Below are 16214 nucleotides of genomic sequence, written 5' to 3' on the forward strand. Positions count from 1 at the left end.
TTCAAATTTTACCGCCAGCAAACGAACAAAAATATAAGCTGGCAATGCTGTGAGCTTTTCAATGGAACCAAAAAAGTCTTAACGCATTTGATACTGGCAATGTCGCCAGATGGCTAAAAAGAGAAGCGTTTTAATTCAAATATTAAGTATACGTCGCTCAAAGAACAAATTCAATACATTCAATATAAATAATAAAAAATTTGAAAATGACTTACAAATAACACACATTTTATTCATAAATCCATGATTTCCTTTGATTGAAGTTCCCTAGTTGGTTGCAAGTTTGACGATTGTCACGAAAACTGGTTTGACTGGTTTTTCAGCTCCTTTGTTTGGCTGCAAATTGGGAATTCGTACTGGAACAAAGGAGTGAAGACCGAAACAAAGGAGTTGTGCCGGAAAAACCTTCCCCTAAAAAATACTAGGAAAAGAGCAGCCCAAAATATATTTCAAGTAAATATAAAAACACCCTTGCGCCGAAGAGAAGACGACGACAAAAGCATAAACAGAACCCCAGAAACCTCAGGCCCTGTGTTTCGGGGGGTTAGCAAAAGACAGCTGATAGCTCAAGCTCTCTCGCGCTATGCGCTCTCTCTCTCTTCTATTTCTCGCTATCTCTCTCGCAGACAGCAGCGAGGGAGAGTGGGGGCTAATCAGCTTGGTTCATATTTTTCAACTTTCCTCAATTCATTTCATGCCGCGCCAACGGCCGCTTAAGATCGCGTAGCTCTTCGGTTCTGTAAACGATATATCCCTCTATATAATTACGCGCGGTAATGTTCAACAGTTAATTGTACACTCTGTGCGTGTGTGCTCGAGTGTGTGTGTGTGCGTGTGTTCTAGCTGCACTTCGCTTATCAGTTGTAGTAACACCGTGATAATCACATATTTTTCACCAATCGAACTCAATATTTTTGTGGCTTACATTGAACTGGGAACAGCAACAACCACAACAGCATGGGGTTTAGCCTTTGTCCTATCGGCCCCTCTCTCTTTTCCGCCCCGCTCACATGCACAGTGATAAGCCGCAAAGGCAAGAACAAAAACAACATTGAAAAGCCTTAGAATTTGATATACTTTTTAGTGAGAACTACATACAAAATACTTAGTAGGTGAGCCTATAGCGAAACTAGCAGCAACAACAACAATTCTGCCAATCGCGAAAGACGTTGGAATGACAGAGGGGCCAATAAGTCGACGGCTAGGCCAACACATATACACATAAAGAAAATATCAGCTGGTCGAAGAGCGGTGTCGTTTTTCTCACCTGCTTCACTAGTTTTGGAGACGAATTAATCAAGCTAAAAAGAGACTAAGAACAATTAAAAGTGCGTCTCAATTATTATAAACTCAAAACAAAGGCGAGAGAGCGTAGAGAGAACGTGCTAAATATAAGAAAATGTGTATTTGCATCATAAAGAAGAAGCTTTGAGTGCATTTCGCGTACCCTACACAACAAAATCAAAAATCTGGGCATATTGGTTGTAGTCAAAAGAAAGTCACAAGTGAAAAATCATTTTTAAAATTGTTAATCTATATAATTCGTGTCAATAATTCACTGTTTTTAGAACATTAACACAAGAAGAAGTTTAAGAAGTTTATATATTTTTTTGATTCAAAAACTATTATTATTATTCAAAAATTCACTATATTATTATTCAAAAGTTTCTGCTACCGATAATTTTCGTTATACGACAAATATAATCTTGATTAAATCATTATGAGACGAGAGAAAACATTCAAGATGATAGGCTGTAGCCACAAGGCAGATTATTAATTGTAGCGCACACGTCTGTCATGTTCTTTCCTCCCCCGCGGCTACCGCATGCTCCAAGCACCGGAGTCTGTTCTGTGCATCTCCCCAGTTCACGCTCTCTGTGGGGCCAACACGAGCAGCAGCAGTAGCAACAACAAACATTGTTTATGCCCGCTCTCGTTCTCGCATGCTCTCTCGTCCGATTTACATGGACGCCATATCATGTGTGTTGGTGCGCTATTCTAGTTTTTGGAGGCATGGTCCGATTAGCAACAGGCGAGCAGGCCCTATCCCCAGTCACAGCCCCCGCCCCGCCCCCGCCCAGTTCGACTTTTTATTAAATAGGTTGTCTGCCGGTCTCTCGAAGCCCCTTCGTTGCCCCCAAGACGCCCCCTCGTTGCCCCACTCTCTTGGGCGAATGAACTCTCTCACACAAACACAAGCGGTCGTGATGAGCGAAAATTAAATTCAAATGAGCAGCTGACACGCACACACTCACACTTTTCGCGAAACAAATATTATTTATTCTAATTGTTGACGCGCCTTAAAAAAATTACCAACAATAAAAAAGCAGGCCTAAGACGAACCGAGCGGAAAGAGCAAATTAAATGAGCGTAAAATGTTGGAGCGGGCAGACTGAAAAGAGCGAGCGATAAAAGTGAAATCAAAGCGGGTTAAGGTTGTAACCCCAAGCCCCAGCCGAAAGATCAAAAGTGTTATCAAAATATACAAAATATACAAAATATATACAAGCCGAATATAACGTGTGAATCCCGAAACCATGTCCAGTTGGAGTTTGGCCAGCGCGGTGTCGCCGAACGTGACCGGCGGCAGTGATGTCATTCGCCTGAGCAACCTCAAGGCGAACTCGGAGTCAAACATACCATCCCGGGGATCTGTGTCTGGACTACCACGCCCCACAACGCCCGTGCCTGCCAAGAAGTTGTCCTCCAAGCGACCGCCCCACCTGACCTTGCACATCGGCGGCACCAAGTCCAAGTCCAAATCGCATGATGCTCCGCTGGCCGAGACGGAAAATACGGTTCTATCCGCCGGTTCCTCCTCCATCTACGGCACACCCATGGGCGGGGCAACCCCATTCTCCTCGCCGGCGGGACACAGCCAAAAGAGCCAGGCTAGCCACCAGAGCCACCAGAGCGAGGAGACGCAGCACAGTGCCAGCACTACAACCACCAGCACCAGCGGAGGATCCATCTTCCCCCATGAACAGTACAAAACCATCAAGAAGATCAACATTGGGTTCGAGAACATACGATATACCACCAAATTTGGAGTCTTCAAGAGAGGTAAGTTCATAGGTTATTTGGTAAAAAGTATTTCCTAGTTTCAAAATTATTCTTTAACACCTGTAAATTATAAGGCTTCACTTTTATTTCACACATTATTTGAAGTGGGAATATTCCAAAGTGTGTTTTTAATGGGCGAAATTCTTTATGGTCAAAAATAACACATTCTTCAGACTTTTTAAAACCAAAATATATTTTAAATTTTGAGTCTGCTGTCTAATTCAAATATCTTTATTACATTATATAGTATGTAGTATAACCAACAGATGATTCCTAAAAATCACACCTTGTTTGTTGAAAGAGAAAACAATCTTGTAGTTTACATGGCGTGGTTTTTATATTCTCTTTATTTTCACACTTTAAAAATTTGCGGAATATATATGTACACATATAAAGCATATACTTTTTATATAGATTGCAAAAACAAAAGCTAATGTCTGAAGAGTATTCGCCTCAGGGTCATATAATTGCCAGCTTGGTCCCAGACACGCATTGGTGGTCATTATAATTAAGGGTTGACAGTCTGAATATATATATGAGTATGTCCCGTAAACTCAATTAAAGTTAACCAGTTCAGCTCAACATAAATGAGTCTTTTGTATGGGCCGCCAATAAATGGGTTTTTAATGAAACCATTATAAAATAAATAGTCCTACAATTATCTGAATCAGGCGCACTGATATCTGACACGGTTTCGGCTCATTACCCTCCAAATAGAGTCGTTAAATCTCCGAATTTGTTCTAATCTTTAAAATGTTAACCTAATATTATCAGCGCGTGGGCACACTTCAGGTTTTAGATTTAAATATTGTTTAAAGTCCGTCAAGCGAAACACACAATGGAAATTTATCAGTTGTGATGGCTTTGTCTATATATATAAGTTAAATTTTTTATTATTATATGTAACAACTGGCTCAGTTTCAATTTGCCATATTGACAAGCGGCTGATTGAAGAAATCATTGGGTTCAAAGAGCCCCTTCAATTGAATTAAACTTGTGCACACGCAGAAAGGAAAGAAGTGTAGTTGCATGGTCAGGGCTACATATGAGGGTCAGTGGTCTTTTTATCTAAGTATAACATACGGAACCTATTTGCATATCGCCGACTGTTCCAGCTTTATTGTTTGTTTACAATTGCCGATCCCACAGTTACAATGCCAATGATAAGAAGGGCCGTTTACAACATGAACATTAACTACGCAATCGCAATTACTTGTTACTTCTTGTGAATACTCCCGCTTATAGTGGATACGAGTAGGGAAATATAATGTGTTTGGGTCAAAACCATATTCAGTGACTCACTTTGCACCAGACCTGATAGATAGATAGGCGGCAGGCTTTCCCAAATAGATATTTGAGTGAACAGGTGGCCCCCTCAAAGTATCCCTGGTGACTCATGGTCTGACTCATTTAAGTTTCTGATTATGATCCTGATAGAAATTATGGCACGTGCCGAACGCTGATTACGTACACGATAAATCATAGGCAAATATTACCAAGGGGTGATTCCGATGAATACCTTAATTAATAGCCCTTGTTTGTGGTAAATAAAACAAGACGGCTGTGCTCAGTAATTATTCAGTACTTATAAAGTAATAAAGCGATCCTTTGAATCATTTTCTGCATATTTACCCAATACTCCTTATATCTTACATAACACTAATCGCTGAATAGTGTTCAGTCCTTGAGTTACTATACGGAACACCAAGTCCACTTGTAGTACTTCGACAACAAAGCCTAGCACAAATTTGGTACAAAACTACTCGTGTTCCATATCTACTAGCTAACTTTATCAACTCAACTTACCCACCCGGCCAGGCAATGATAATGAAAAGTAAAAACATACATGAATTCTTTACCATTGATTTATTATTTATTTCTTTTTTAGATGAATAGAAATCAGAGGCCAGCGAAAGCAAATCGATATGTGTATATCGTACATGGATACATGTACACACGTTAGATTATGGCTCTGATTACGACACATGTCGGACATGTGATAAATATTATTACTTTTATTATTATTATGACATTGGGGACAATAAATATAAAAGATAATTAACCATAGGTGTCCTAGATAGATACGCACAATAAAACACCAAATGTAGAAGATACGAAAGCATTCCGAATAAACATAATAATGCACATTTCTTGGCTTTATGAGAAAGACGAAAACGTTTTAATTGATGTCACTTAAGTTCTATTAATTGAAATATCAGTTCTATGTTCCATTTGATTTCTCGTTGTTTCTCGCGTGTGTTGTCATTATATTTAAACGAATTTTATTTTTTTTTTAACGCTTTAAACTATAAAGAATATATATATAGATGTAGTTAAGAGTCCGACTTTGAAGCCGACTTTTGAGATGAGTCAGGTGATTTGAGAGATTGAGCTTCCTCTTTTCTATTAAGCACGCTCCAGATGTAATTGTTGAGGACTGTTTCCGGTACGATTTAATGTGAAATGTTTAGATTGAGCGGAAATATATGCCAGGCTAGTGCGTGTCTACGACTTTTAGAAGCTTTTAATTAATAAAATCATAGAGTGTTTACTATATAATATTAAGATGTTTGTGGTTTGAAAATAGTTGCAAGAGAACAATAATTATTAATAAAAATAGTTAAAAGCAAAGCTAAAAATCGTTTTCAAATATTACTGCCCATAAACATAACATAAAGATAAGGTTTAATGCATTTAACAATTAATTGCAAACGCACCTACCAATCAATTTGATAATGAAATCGTTTTAATAACTTTACCCTTAATTGACCTTCGCCATACCAAAAATTGTCAAATTTCTAAACGTTTTTCTTTGAAATGTAAAGAGTTTTTCCTAATAGTACATAGTTTGCTAAAGGTTTTTTTACATAACAAACATAGGAAAGAGGAATAAAGTTATAAAAGCGCAGGTGTTCGTTGCACTATTCCCGGTTTTTAACTACTCATAATCCCCTTGTAGCAAAAATGCATTACCAAGTACAGGGTCATCGCAGAACCTTGATAAGCAAGGCGTCCACAACTCCACTAATGCGAATGCAATAAAATTGCTCGCTGTACACACCTGTTGACTCGTTGGTGGCTTTGGTACGACATCTGGCCGACGGCCATTAAAAATAAAAAGACGTAAAGGCACTTTAACAACATTTTAGTCATAGAGTTCGCACAGCGATAAGATTCGACAACGGAGTGATTGATAAGTGTTCAAACAGACCCCTGAAATCTAAATTGGCCGGTAGCCATGGCTAATCGACAGATTAACTAGCGGGCAGTACGGCATTCAGCATGCTTCACTACAATGTATGCCAAGAAATCGAACCCACACTTACATATAAGGCAATCCAATCTATTGGTAAACTAAAGCTAAGGTTCTTTATGGCACTATCATCCAAATGGGGACTACAATGAAAAGCGTGCATGGGCGATAGGCTTTAATCGCGGGAAATGGGATTCGCTTATCACCGGAGAGCTGGTTCAATGTGAGAATGTGGGACACCCTGCAATTATCACTCAAATTGCAAATAAAACTATGAACAAATTATTCAATGGAATTCATTAATAAAATGACCTTTTTAATTTATAATGCTTATAATAAATGTGTTTCTTATTTCGTTGAAGGTTTATGGCAAATAAATATTCAAGACTTGATTAAGGACCTATAAATAAATACCCCTTAATATATATAAGAATAAATTAATCTCTATAAGAAAGGAAGCTAACTTCAGGAAGCCAAAGTTTTTATACCCTTACAGTTAGCCATACGATCATGTTTTAGAATGTACAATCAGTCTTAACTATTTTATACTCCCCAAGAAAAACTAAAAAATGTGTATTCTAGGAACATTATTTGGATATTTTGATATGCTAATTTATTGGGTAAATCAGAGTTTTTCAAATATCATAACGTAGCCAAAAAAAAAAGCATTCATTTCAGCAGTTCTGTGTTAGTTTTTATATTGTTAACAAATCTGCATACTGAGTTTTATGGCTAGATGGACTCAGTTTTTGATGCTGATCAAGAATATATATGCTTTATGGGGTCGGGATTGACTCCTTTATTGTGTTTTAACTATAACTAAAATACCTTTTAAGGGTAGAAGTAAAAATTGAAATAACCTCATATTTATGCATGATTTAATATGTATGATAACCTAGTCTGTGAATAATCAAATTTAGTAGTATTTCTTGAAAAACCAAGACTACCTTTGATTAAGGAACTTTACCTAACTGGATTTATTATCATTAAGCCCTGCCAATAAATGTGTAGTGTGACCTCTTGAGACTTTCTTGATAACTAAACATTAACTGTCGCCATAGTTACCATTTTATAAGAATGTCTTGATTGTCTGTAATTAATGTATGAATTTGAAAACCATTACAGAAACCAAAGATGTCCTAATGGGTGTTACGGGTTACTTTAAGTCTGGAGAGCTGAGTGCTATCGTTGGACCTTCGGGAGCTGGCAAGAGTACCCTGCTCAATATCCTCTCAGGATACACGTAAGGCAATCTTGAACTTCATCCTGGTTTCCCTTTATTCCTATATAATCTTATATTCCAGAACATTTGGCTATTCGGGTGACTTCAGTGTCAACGGCAACCGAAGAGACCTGAAAGCCTTTAAGCCGAACGTGGCCTTTATCCGCCAGGACACAAGTCTTCAGGCCTTTCTCTCCGTCAAGGAGGCCATGCACTTTGCGGCCAATCTGAAGATCGGCATACACATGACGCACAGCGAAAAGCGGGAGCGGGTTAAGAGCATCCTGGAGGCCATCGGGATGTATGAAAACCGATATACAATGACTGGCAAACTAAGCGGAGGTCAGAAGAAACGTTTAGCTATTGCCCTGGAGCTGGTTAACAATCCCCCAGTACTAATTCTAGACGAACCAACCACGTAAGAAAACTAAAAATATTGGAACAAGTTTAGATTTATTATAATTATTTGATTCTTTGTAGGGGTTTAGACAGTTCCACCTCCAATCAGCTGATAAATCTGCTCAAGAAACTTGCCCTGGAGGGCCGCACTGTCATCTGCACAATCCATCAGCCCAGCGCCCTGACATTTGCCATGTTCGATCACCTGTATGCCATTGCCGAGGGCCAGTGCATCTACTCAGGTGGATCGCAGAACTTACTGCCCTTCCTGGGCGCCCTCAATCTACACTGCCCGGAGTCCTACAATCCAGCGGATTACTGTGAGTTTCGAAGAGTTTATTACATTTAATACGAATTTAATTTAATATTGCTTTTAGTAATGGAAATCGCTACGCATGACTACGATACGGTGGATGACAATCAAGTGGATAAGATGGTAGCTTTAATGGATAGCGGCCGTAATGAGGATTACAGGCAGAACAAGAGTGCCAGAGTGGCTCAATTGGCAGCCATGAAGAAAGTTGGTAAGAATAGTAGACAAATCTTAAAACAAATATTGTTAAATAAGTAACATACCATGGTTTTCAGATCAACTAATGGCCGCTGGCATAATCACACCGGTCACAGCCCCTGTAATGACCTCATCAGTGCCACAGCACTTCCTTCAAGGCAATAGCTTTAAGCCTCTGACTCCGATCAATGAGCTGTCTTCGCGGGTGTGGGATAGCCAGACGGCGGGTATTGGCAGCAGTGATGTCGGAGCCAAGGTTACCGGAAGCTGCTGCAAGCCAAAGAAAAAGAAGAAACCGAAGCCGGCGTTGGAATTGGATCCATCACATCTCTGCAATCGAGAGAATATCTACGCCACGCCCTTCTATCGTCAGCTAAGCATCCTGCTATTGAGAACCTTCCTCTTAATTTGGCGTGATAGTTCACTCACCACAATGCGGTTTGCCATTCATCTGATCACGGGACTGCTAATTGGTACCCTATACTTTGGGATTGGCAACGATGGAGCCCAGACGCTGAATATCTTTCGGTACATCTTCTACACCATCATGTTTGTGATGTACTGTGCGTTCTCTGGGATTCTTGTAAAGTGTAAGTCAATCTACCTTAACCTTAGATATTGTTAATATTGTTAATATAGTAATTGTTATCTTCAGTTCCCTTGGAGTTTCCCATTGTGTCGAGGGAACACTTCAATCGCTGGTACTCCCTGCGGGCATATTACGTGGCCATCACCTTGGCCGATCTCCCCATTCAAATCATCTGCAGTGCCCTGTTCATAATACCCACTTACCTGATGACCCAGCAGCCCATGGAACTCTGGCGATTTGGACTCTTCTTCCTGATTGTGTTCATTACGGCTCTCGTATCGCAGAGCATCGGACTGGCAGTGGGAGCGGCTCTGAGCCTTAAGCTTGGCTGTATCCTGGGACCCTTCTTCATCTGCCCGTTCCTCCAGTTCAGTGGGTTCTTTCTGATGGAAAAGGATGCCCCCATCTATATGCGTTGGATGTTCGACATATCGTTCTTAAAGTACAGTCTGGAGGGATGCATGATGGCCATTTTTGGGTATGACCGTGAGCGTCTGGATTGCCAGGAGATGTACTGTCACCTGGTGGTGCCCAAGTATATACTTAAGAACCTGGACATGGCCGACGGGAACTACAACTTGGCTCTCATATTTCTGTTTGGAATTTTCATCTTCCTGCGTATTTTAGCCTTCTACATAATGTCCTTCCGGCTCCGATTGTTCAGATGAGGCAGAAAAATGAAAAACGGAAAACATGCCACATTCCGTCGTCTGGGAAATATTTGTTTTTATATTTATGATTTCTTGTTTAAGCATTTATACAAGAGGAACTTTTGTGCCAAAGATTGGAGAAGCCTATAGAGCGTAAGGAAATCGTGATATATAACTGAAACAAAGGATAATAGAACACACCCACATATTCTAGAACATACATACACACAAGAACTGTAAATAGACCACTTTATTAGCATAGCATAAAGAAATGTATTTTTCTATTGTATTAATGACCGATTTATTGACTAGTTGTAACAAAAGCCTGATTTTAAGGCTTCGGCTGCGAGTATGACTTTGAAAATATTATTAAAAAAAAAAAAAGATTCTTTCATGTAACTTATACGGTATTTTTAATGGTTTATTAAAGTTTTCCATATATTTAATATTGATTACAGATACTTATGTATCTTGTAGTTCATCCATCTATGTAAAATAAATTCTACAGATCATGTTAACTAACAGGGATCTCATAGGTAGACCATGTTAGCAGCAACCGTAAGAGAGAACACTGTTAGCTCTTTCAAGGTATCAGTGCAATGGATTTCTCTTTGCTCTCCACTGCATTTCAAGTGCAAGGTTAAGCTTATTGCACTTATTTTCATCTCATTACCTCTTTTAATGTCAACAAGTTTTATCTTTATTATGGTTTATTACTTAAATTTCGGCTCGGACATCGGAGTCAAGTTTAAGACAAAACTAAATTAGTTATTGTTTTGACTCGAGTCGCTAAGTAGTAAGTTACATATTCGCTTAAGCAATTCCCTAAGGTGAAAATTGAATGGAAATTGGTGTTTTACTGTGGTGATATTTAATTCTAAATTAATCTTGAATCTTGTATAACACTTGTATATTCCGAAATATATTAAATATTGACTAGATAGTACATTATGTGATTGTATTTGTGATTTGATTCTAAATAACTATAATAGTTACATAAATTCCAAGTTAAACAAAGTTAAACAAAAATACTATAACATTTTTCTAATTAACACAAACATTCTCACATAGATGCAAACATTATTCTATGAAAAACAATAGATGGAATGGGATAAAAACTGAGACGTAAACAAATAACCAATTATAATAACAAATTAGTTTATTAACACCAGTCATTAAACGATTTCAATGCAATTATTATTATTGCTAGCCTTGAAAACCCGAAATTTAAATACCCTTTCAGGGAAAATTGTTCATAGCTCAGACAAAAAGGCATTAATTTTAATTTAAAAAGCTGTCCTATGTTAGGTTTTATGGTAATAAATCTGCATTCTCATTTTAATATTTAAATAATAATATTTAATGCAATTCAATTCCAAAAACTATCCAATTGATTAAGTAAACTGAATCTGGTTTGTTTTCAAAAAGTAGCTCAGAAGTATGCTACAAAATGTTGCTCACATTTGCAGCTCGGCTGCAACTCAAACTTGTTGCCAGCTGAGGATGCAGATCAATTACGATTTATAACTACAGCCGGCTTTCAATTGAAATCGGTCAGTCGCGCTCGGAATATCAACGGAATATGAACGGAAATCTCTCACTGTCGCTCGGTTAATGTGCTCATAACTCCAAATTTTAATTGAAGGAGGCGATAAAAAATAAAAGTAAACAAAACGGTCTGGCCAAGTGTCATACAAAATCAATTTATGCGTACGTTTACCACTTTCAATAATAATAAACCTTAAATGTAAATATGATGGGATCGAACGACACGCGAACCCGACTTGCATTAAATCAATCCTAATGTCTGTTGTTAAAACCAGTTTTCCGTGAAAATTACTTGTGTATAAGTTCAGAAATTAGTTTTATGTTTTAGCAAACACAAAACTGCAGCTGGTGCAAAATAGTATTATAAATAGCAGCTAGTGATAAGCAACAGCTTTCTGGCATTGAAATGAATAATCTCCATTATAATGTCCAACTTCCATGTATTACGCAGTTTGGATTATATATTTAAAAGCTATATAAATGGGTGTGTGCCATCAGAGTTCATTGTTTCAAGCTGCAAACAAAATGTATCTATTACACAGTGTTCGTGGTCAATTAATAATTTCACTATCTAAAGAAAATCTAGAAAGTTAATGCTGACTTTTAGGCGAAAGTTGAAAAGGGTTAATCGCAAGAGGAATACCGAATAAACAATATATAAGTGCCTTAACTAGTGATTCTCTAGTTATTTTAAATTACATGCTTCTAGTTTGTTATCAGTCAGTAATCAACATTCCCTAATTGATACGATTAAACTAATGCCAGTTCTTCCCATAATCTTTTAGACTGACCTCGGACAAGATCCCGCGTCGCACTAGCATTTTTTTTAAACTATATATAGTTTTTTACTATAGTAAATTATCAAGAGTTGCAGTGCAACATGTTCGGTTGGATTGAACGACCTTGATCCGATCCAGTAACACCTTAAGCGATAAGATTATCCGCCATCTCCTCAAGCGGTCATTCCAACGATAAGTGAATGCTCCGATATGCGCGATTCCCTGTGCACTTAATAAGAGTTGGGGCCATTGCCAGTTCACTTCACTGGTTTGTTGACCGGCTTAATGTTCGGTTGTTCGGCTATTTTGGATCGTAAACAATCACCACCCGCCACCCATCCAATGGCCGATAACGGAGTACAAAGGCAGCAAAATGGCTTGATCTCGAAGCAGCAAGCTCTGGAGTTGCATTTTAGCCAGGTTAGCTACAGCCTAAGTGGATCGATAAAGGGCTCTGGCCAAATACTTAACGAGGCTACCGGTGTCTTCAAATCGGGACGACTGACTGCGATTTTGGGGCCCTCGGGAGCTGGGAAATCCACGCTGCTAAATGCTCTTGCCGGTTTTAAGTGAGTATTGTTGACTCTTTAAGCTTAATTATAAATGTACCTACCAATGAGCTATAACTACTGTATGTTATCTCTGTTATCTGCTTAAAGTAAAATAAATTGTGATAGGCCAAAAATATGATTTACTGCATACTTTCAGACATTCAGCAGAACATTTTTTAATCAAATTCCAAATTCCTATTTCAAAAACAAATTTATGATCCTTCCAGACTTCGAGGCGTTTCAGGACAGATCCTTTTAAATGGACGTCCCCGGGATATGTCGACATTTCGGAAAATGTCCGCCTATATTGCCCAGGACTTTGTGATGCTAAACCTTCTAACTGTCGAAGAGACCCTGCGTATCTCAGTTAATTTAAAGATGCCCAGCTCCACGCCATCCCAAGAAAAGCAAAGAATTGTGAGTAGAAAATATATTTATTTCACAAAAATATAATTAAAACTAATGCAATAATTCCCAGATAGATGAAATTGTGGACATTCTGCAGTTACAATCCTGTCGTCGGACCTTGGTGAAGAGTTTATCTGGGGGCGAGCACAAGCGGCTTTCCATTGGAATTGAGCTGGTGACGAATCCACCCATTATGTTCTTTGATGAGCCAACGAGTGGACTGGATTGTGTGGCCAGTTACCAGGTGATCTGCCACCTGCAGCGACTAGCCCATGACGGAAGGATAGTAGTGTGTGTGGTTCACCAACCAGGATCGCGACTCTTTCAGTTGTTCGATGATGTCGTGGTCCTGGCCCACGGCGAGGTCCTTTATGCCGGCGAGCAGCGGGAAATGTTGAATAGCTTTGCCAGTTCCGGTTTCGTCTGTCCACAGTACTATAATCCAGCAGATTTTGGTAAGAATAATGTGCAACTTATCTTTATTATAAAATGTTAATCTTAAATATATTTACTTGCAGCCCTTGAAGTGTGCAGTCAGTCCTCCAGCGTTGAGCGTTGTGAATCGTTGATTACTCAAAATAAGGAGTACCACTGCAACACCAGCAACGTGGTGAAGCTCCAGGTCGATGAAGAGAGTAAGTGGAATTTGCCAGGATGATGCCAAGGATGCTTTGTCTCATACAGAACCAATTTCCGCCTCTGCACTTTTGTATTATTTTCCTCCTTTACTGCACTTCTCCTTCTCCTGCTCTATCTTTCGCTCTCTCTTTGCCTGTTCTAATTTCCTTCCAGCAGCGCTTATTAATGTCCACCGGGAATCCTGTGACTTTGCTCACCTGCGCGGCAAGGAGCAGGTGGGCTTCTGGGTCCAGCTTCGCGTGCTCCTTTATCGACACTTGAGGTCCATGTCCAGGGATTTGGTGGGTTCTAAGCACTTGTTCTTATGGAGAGTTTTAATCTGATAGTTAACCATTCCCTGTCCTTCCAGTTTGCCGTCCAGATGCGTCTCTTAATGCACGTGGTGGTGGCCCTGCTTCTGGGCGTGGTGTACTGGCAAATAGGAGCCGATGCCGAGAAAATTGTGTCCAACGTGTCCTGCCTTTTCTTTGTGATCCTGTTCGTATTTGCCGGCAATGCTATGCCCTCGATCCTGCTCTGCATGCAGGATTCGGCGGTGTTCCTCAGGGAGTACTACAACGGCTGGTACTCCTTGGGGGCCTACTACCTGTCCAAGGTTCTGGCGGATCTGCCCTTGCAACTCACTTGCCCCACGTTATTCATTAGCATAGGATACTTTATGACGGGTCAGCCTTCGGAGCTCCATCGCTTTGCCATGTGCTGGGTCATCTGTGTGCTGACAGCATTTATTGGCCACTTTATTGGAGTGATTGCAGGATCACTATTCTCCATGCAGCTGGCTATATTCCTGGTGCCGAGTGCCACGATACCGTTTCTGCTTTTCTCTGGGTTTTTCATTCGCTTAAACGAACTCTCCTGGTTCCTGCGTCCCATCTGTGATGTGTCCTTCTTCCGCTACGTCTTCGAGGGTCTGCTGAGAGCCATCTATGGATACGATCGCGGAGAGCTGGAGTGCTATGCTACTATGAATTATTGTTATTACAAGACGGGGGAGCAATTTCTCAAGGACTTTCAAATGCAAGGCGATGCTTTTGAATGGGATTTGGCTGTCCTGGGAATGTTTATGGTGCTTTTACTTCTCGCGTTCTTCTTGACCCTCAGCTTGGTCATCCGTCGAGCTCTTAGGTGATACTTGAAGTTTATTTTGTTGGGTCTTAAAAATAGTTTAATAAAGGTTTAATAATTAAAAGCTATTTCGATAAGGTCGCAAGTATGTACATTTATTTTGGTGAAGAAGTCATTTCCGACCCTATAAATGGTAAAATTTAATGGAAAAATTTAACTTTTTAAACTGCAAAAATAAGTATGAAGATTTATTAACCTAATATAAACGAATATAGGAAAGGTTTCCAAATTGAATTCAATGCATTTTTGGTTTAGTTTCATTGATTTTTAATTTAGCCCCCTTATCAAATTTTCAATTGAAAGGGTATATAAAAGTAGCCTTCCTTAGATTCCTTTTTCAAATATTCTACATGGGTTCTTAACCAAACTAAGTGAAGTTTCGAACCAAGAGTCGACTAAGGAATGAAATAATGAAGAGGCACCATATATGTTAATATAAATAAATTAATATTTACATTATATCAACCAAAATTTAAACAGGTTTTATAGTAAATAAGTCTTGCTTATTATTATAAATTATTATACAGTATTTTATACAATTTAATAGAGTAGAATCAAGAGGCTTTCATGTGGTGAAATTCATGTGGTGAAGCTGACTTCATGTGATGAAATCTATAATTATATCCCATGAGATACGTTAAATTGAACTCCATTAATAGGTCATAAACTTGAAAACAAATGCAGTTTAATATAATTTATTGATAAAGCAATATTATGTTCATCAGATTAATAATATTGACATTAAAAAAAAATATAATACTTAACACACCTCACTCTGCTCACCAAAATCTCATTTAAATCAAACATTATAACCTTTGGCTTTAATCTCTTTGAAAATGTTTTCAACTAGCCAAATATTCTCTGGCCAAGACATAATTCAAGCCTTGAAAACCCCATTACTTGCAGCTAACACACAAAAACACACACTGCCACACACAAAGTCAAGATGTCTTGGAATTTTGGCTGACTTACTGCCACTATATATATATATATAAATATATATAGCATGTAGTATGTAGTCCCCGTGGCCTTTCTGCATCTTCGACACTTTTGGGCCTGGCTCTGAAATGCATTTCGCCAAGCTTTTTGTGCCGGCTGCAAACTTCCCGCCGAGAGGAAGGGGAGAGGAAGCGGAAATTCCATTATTTTACCCGCAGTCATGTTGCAAATAGATACCAAATTCGTTTAGGAACATTTCCCTCTGAGCCTTGCACTCAGAAATGTGTGTGTGTTTGGCTTGAGAGCGGAATCAATTAGCGTTCTTTGGGCTAGCCTTAAAGCGCCTTAAATTTAATTAAATTTAATGAGAAGCCAACTTAAACTGAGTCAAAGTAATACAAGGCTTCGAGACCTTGGGCAAATACAGAGAGTAGTCATTGCCCCCGTGGATTAAATCAATTTCAAATGCAAACAATCTCGCCAGACAGCAAACATTTGGCTAATGCTGGCGAAAATTTAAAAGTGGTTCGCCAGACAA

General features: G+C 39.0%; 2 protein-coding genes across 9 annotated transcripts; both read left to right on the forward strand.

Annotated features, from left to right (window-relative positions):
• Positions 1-660: 660 nt before the first annotated feature.
• LOC110183766 (ATP-binding cassette subfamily G member 4) lies at positions 661-10086 on the forward strand. Of its 5 annotated transcripts, none has more exons than XM_086831495.1 (8): positions 661-773; positions 2331-3063; positions 7442-7559; positions 7621-7956; positions 8019-8257; positions 8315-8461; positions 8526-9038; positions 9104-10086. In XM_086831495.1, exons 2-8 carry the CDS (start codon positions 2538-2540, stop codon positions 9703-9705), a joined length of 2481 nt encoding a protein of 826 aa, XP_086687621.1. In that variant the 5' UTR covers positions 661-773; positions 2331-2537; the 3' UTR covers positions 9706-10086. The 5 variants fall into 5 exon arrangements, with proteins under 5 accessions (XP_086687621.1, XP_086687625.1, XP_086687622.1 ...); XM_086831499.1 differs by having other exon boundaries at positions 685-863; positions 2328-3063; XM_086831496.1 differs by having other exon boundaries at positions 686-773; positions 2328-3063.
• Positions 10087-11222: 1136 nt separating this feature from the next.
• On the forward strand, positions 11223-14805 carry LOC110183767 (ATP-binding cassette subfamily G member 4). 4 transcript variants are annotated; one of them, XM_020952123.2, is made up of 7 exons: positions 11223-11397; positions 12021-12583; positions 12793-12982; positions 13044-13428; positions 13492-13608; positions 13766-13893; positions 13962-14805. In XM_020952123.2, exons 2-7 carry the CDS (start codon positions 12300-12302, stop codon positions 14739-14741), a joined length of 1884 nt encoding a protein of 627 aa, XP_020807782.2. In that variant the 5' UTR covers positions 11223-11397; positions 12021-12299; the 3' UTR covers positions 14742-14805. The 4 variants fall into 4 exon arrangements, with proteins under 4 accessions (XP_020807782.2, XP_086687629.1, XP_086687628.1 ...); XM_086831503.1 differs by having other exon boundaries at positions 11230-11397; positions 13769-13893; XM_086831502.1 differs by having other exon boundaries at positions 11240-11351.
• The last annotated feature ends 1409 nt before the right edge of the window (positions 14806-16214 follow it).

This window comes from Drosophila serrata, unplaced genomic scaffold (genome assembly GCF_035046125.1).
Source record: "Drosophila serrata isolate PLE 108 unplaced genomic scaffold, ASM3504612v1 contig_240, whole genome shotgun sequence".
NCBI lineage: Eukaryota > Metazoa > Arthropoda > Insecta > Diptera > Drosophilidae > Drosophila > Drosophila serrata.

Bases quoted from the DNA above. Each gene is read 5' to 3' on its own strand.
- LOC110183767 (XM_020952123.2), top strand. From the start codon at position 12,300: ATGTTCGGTTGTTCGGCTATTTTGGATCGTAAACAATCACCACCCGCC. The intron at 12,983-13,043 runs GTGAGTAGAAAA...AATAATTCCCAG, and splicing joins CCCAAGAAAAGCAAAGAATT to ATAGATGAAATTGTGGACAT. The intron at 13,429-13,491 runs GTAAGAATAATG...ATTTACTTGCAG, and splicing joins CTATAATCCAGCAGATTTTG to CCCTTGAAGTGTGCAGTCAG.
- LOC110183766 (XM_086831495.1), top strand. From the start codon at position 2,538: ATGTCCAGTTGGAGTTTGGCCAGCGCGGTGTCGCCGAACGTGACCGGC. The intron at 7,560-7,620 runs GTAAGGCAATCT...CTTATATTCCAG, and splicing joins AATATCCTCTCAGGATACAC to AACATTTGGCTATTCGGGTG. The intron at 8,258-8,314 runs GTGAGTTTCGAA...TATTGCTTTTAG, and splicing joins CTACAATCCAGCGGATTACT to TAATGGAAATCGCTACGCAT.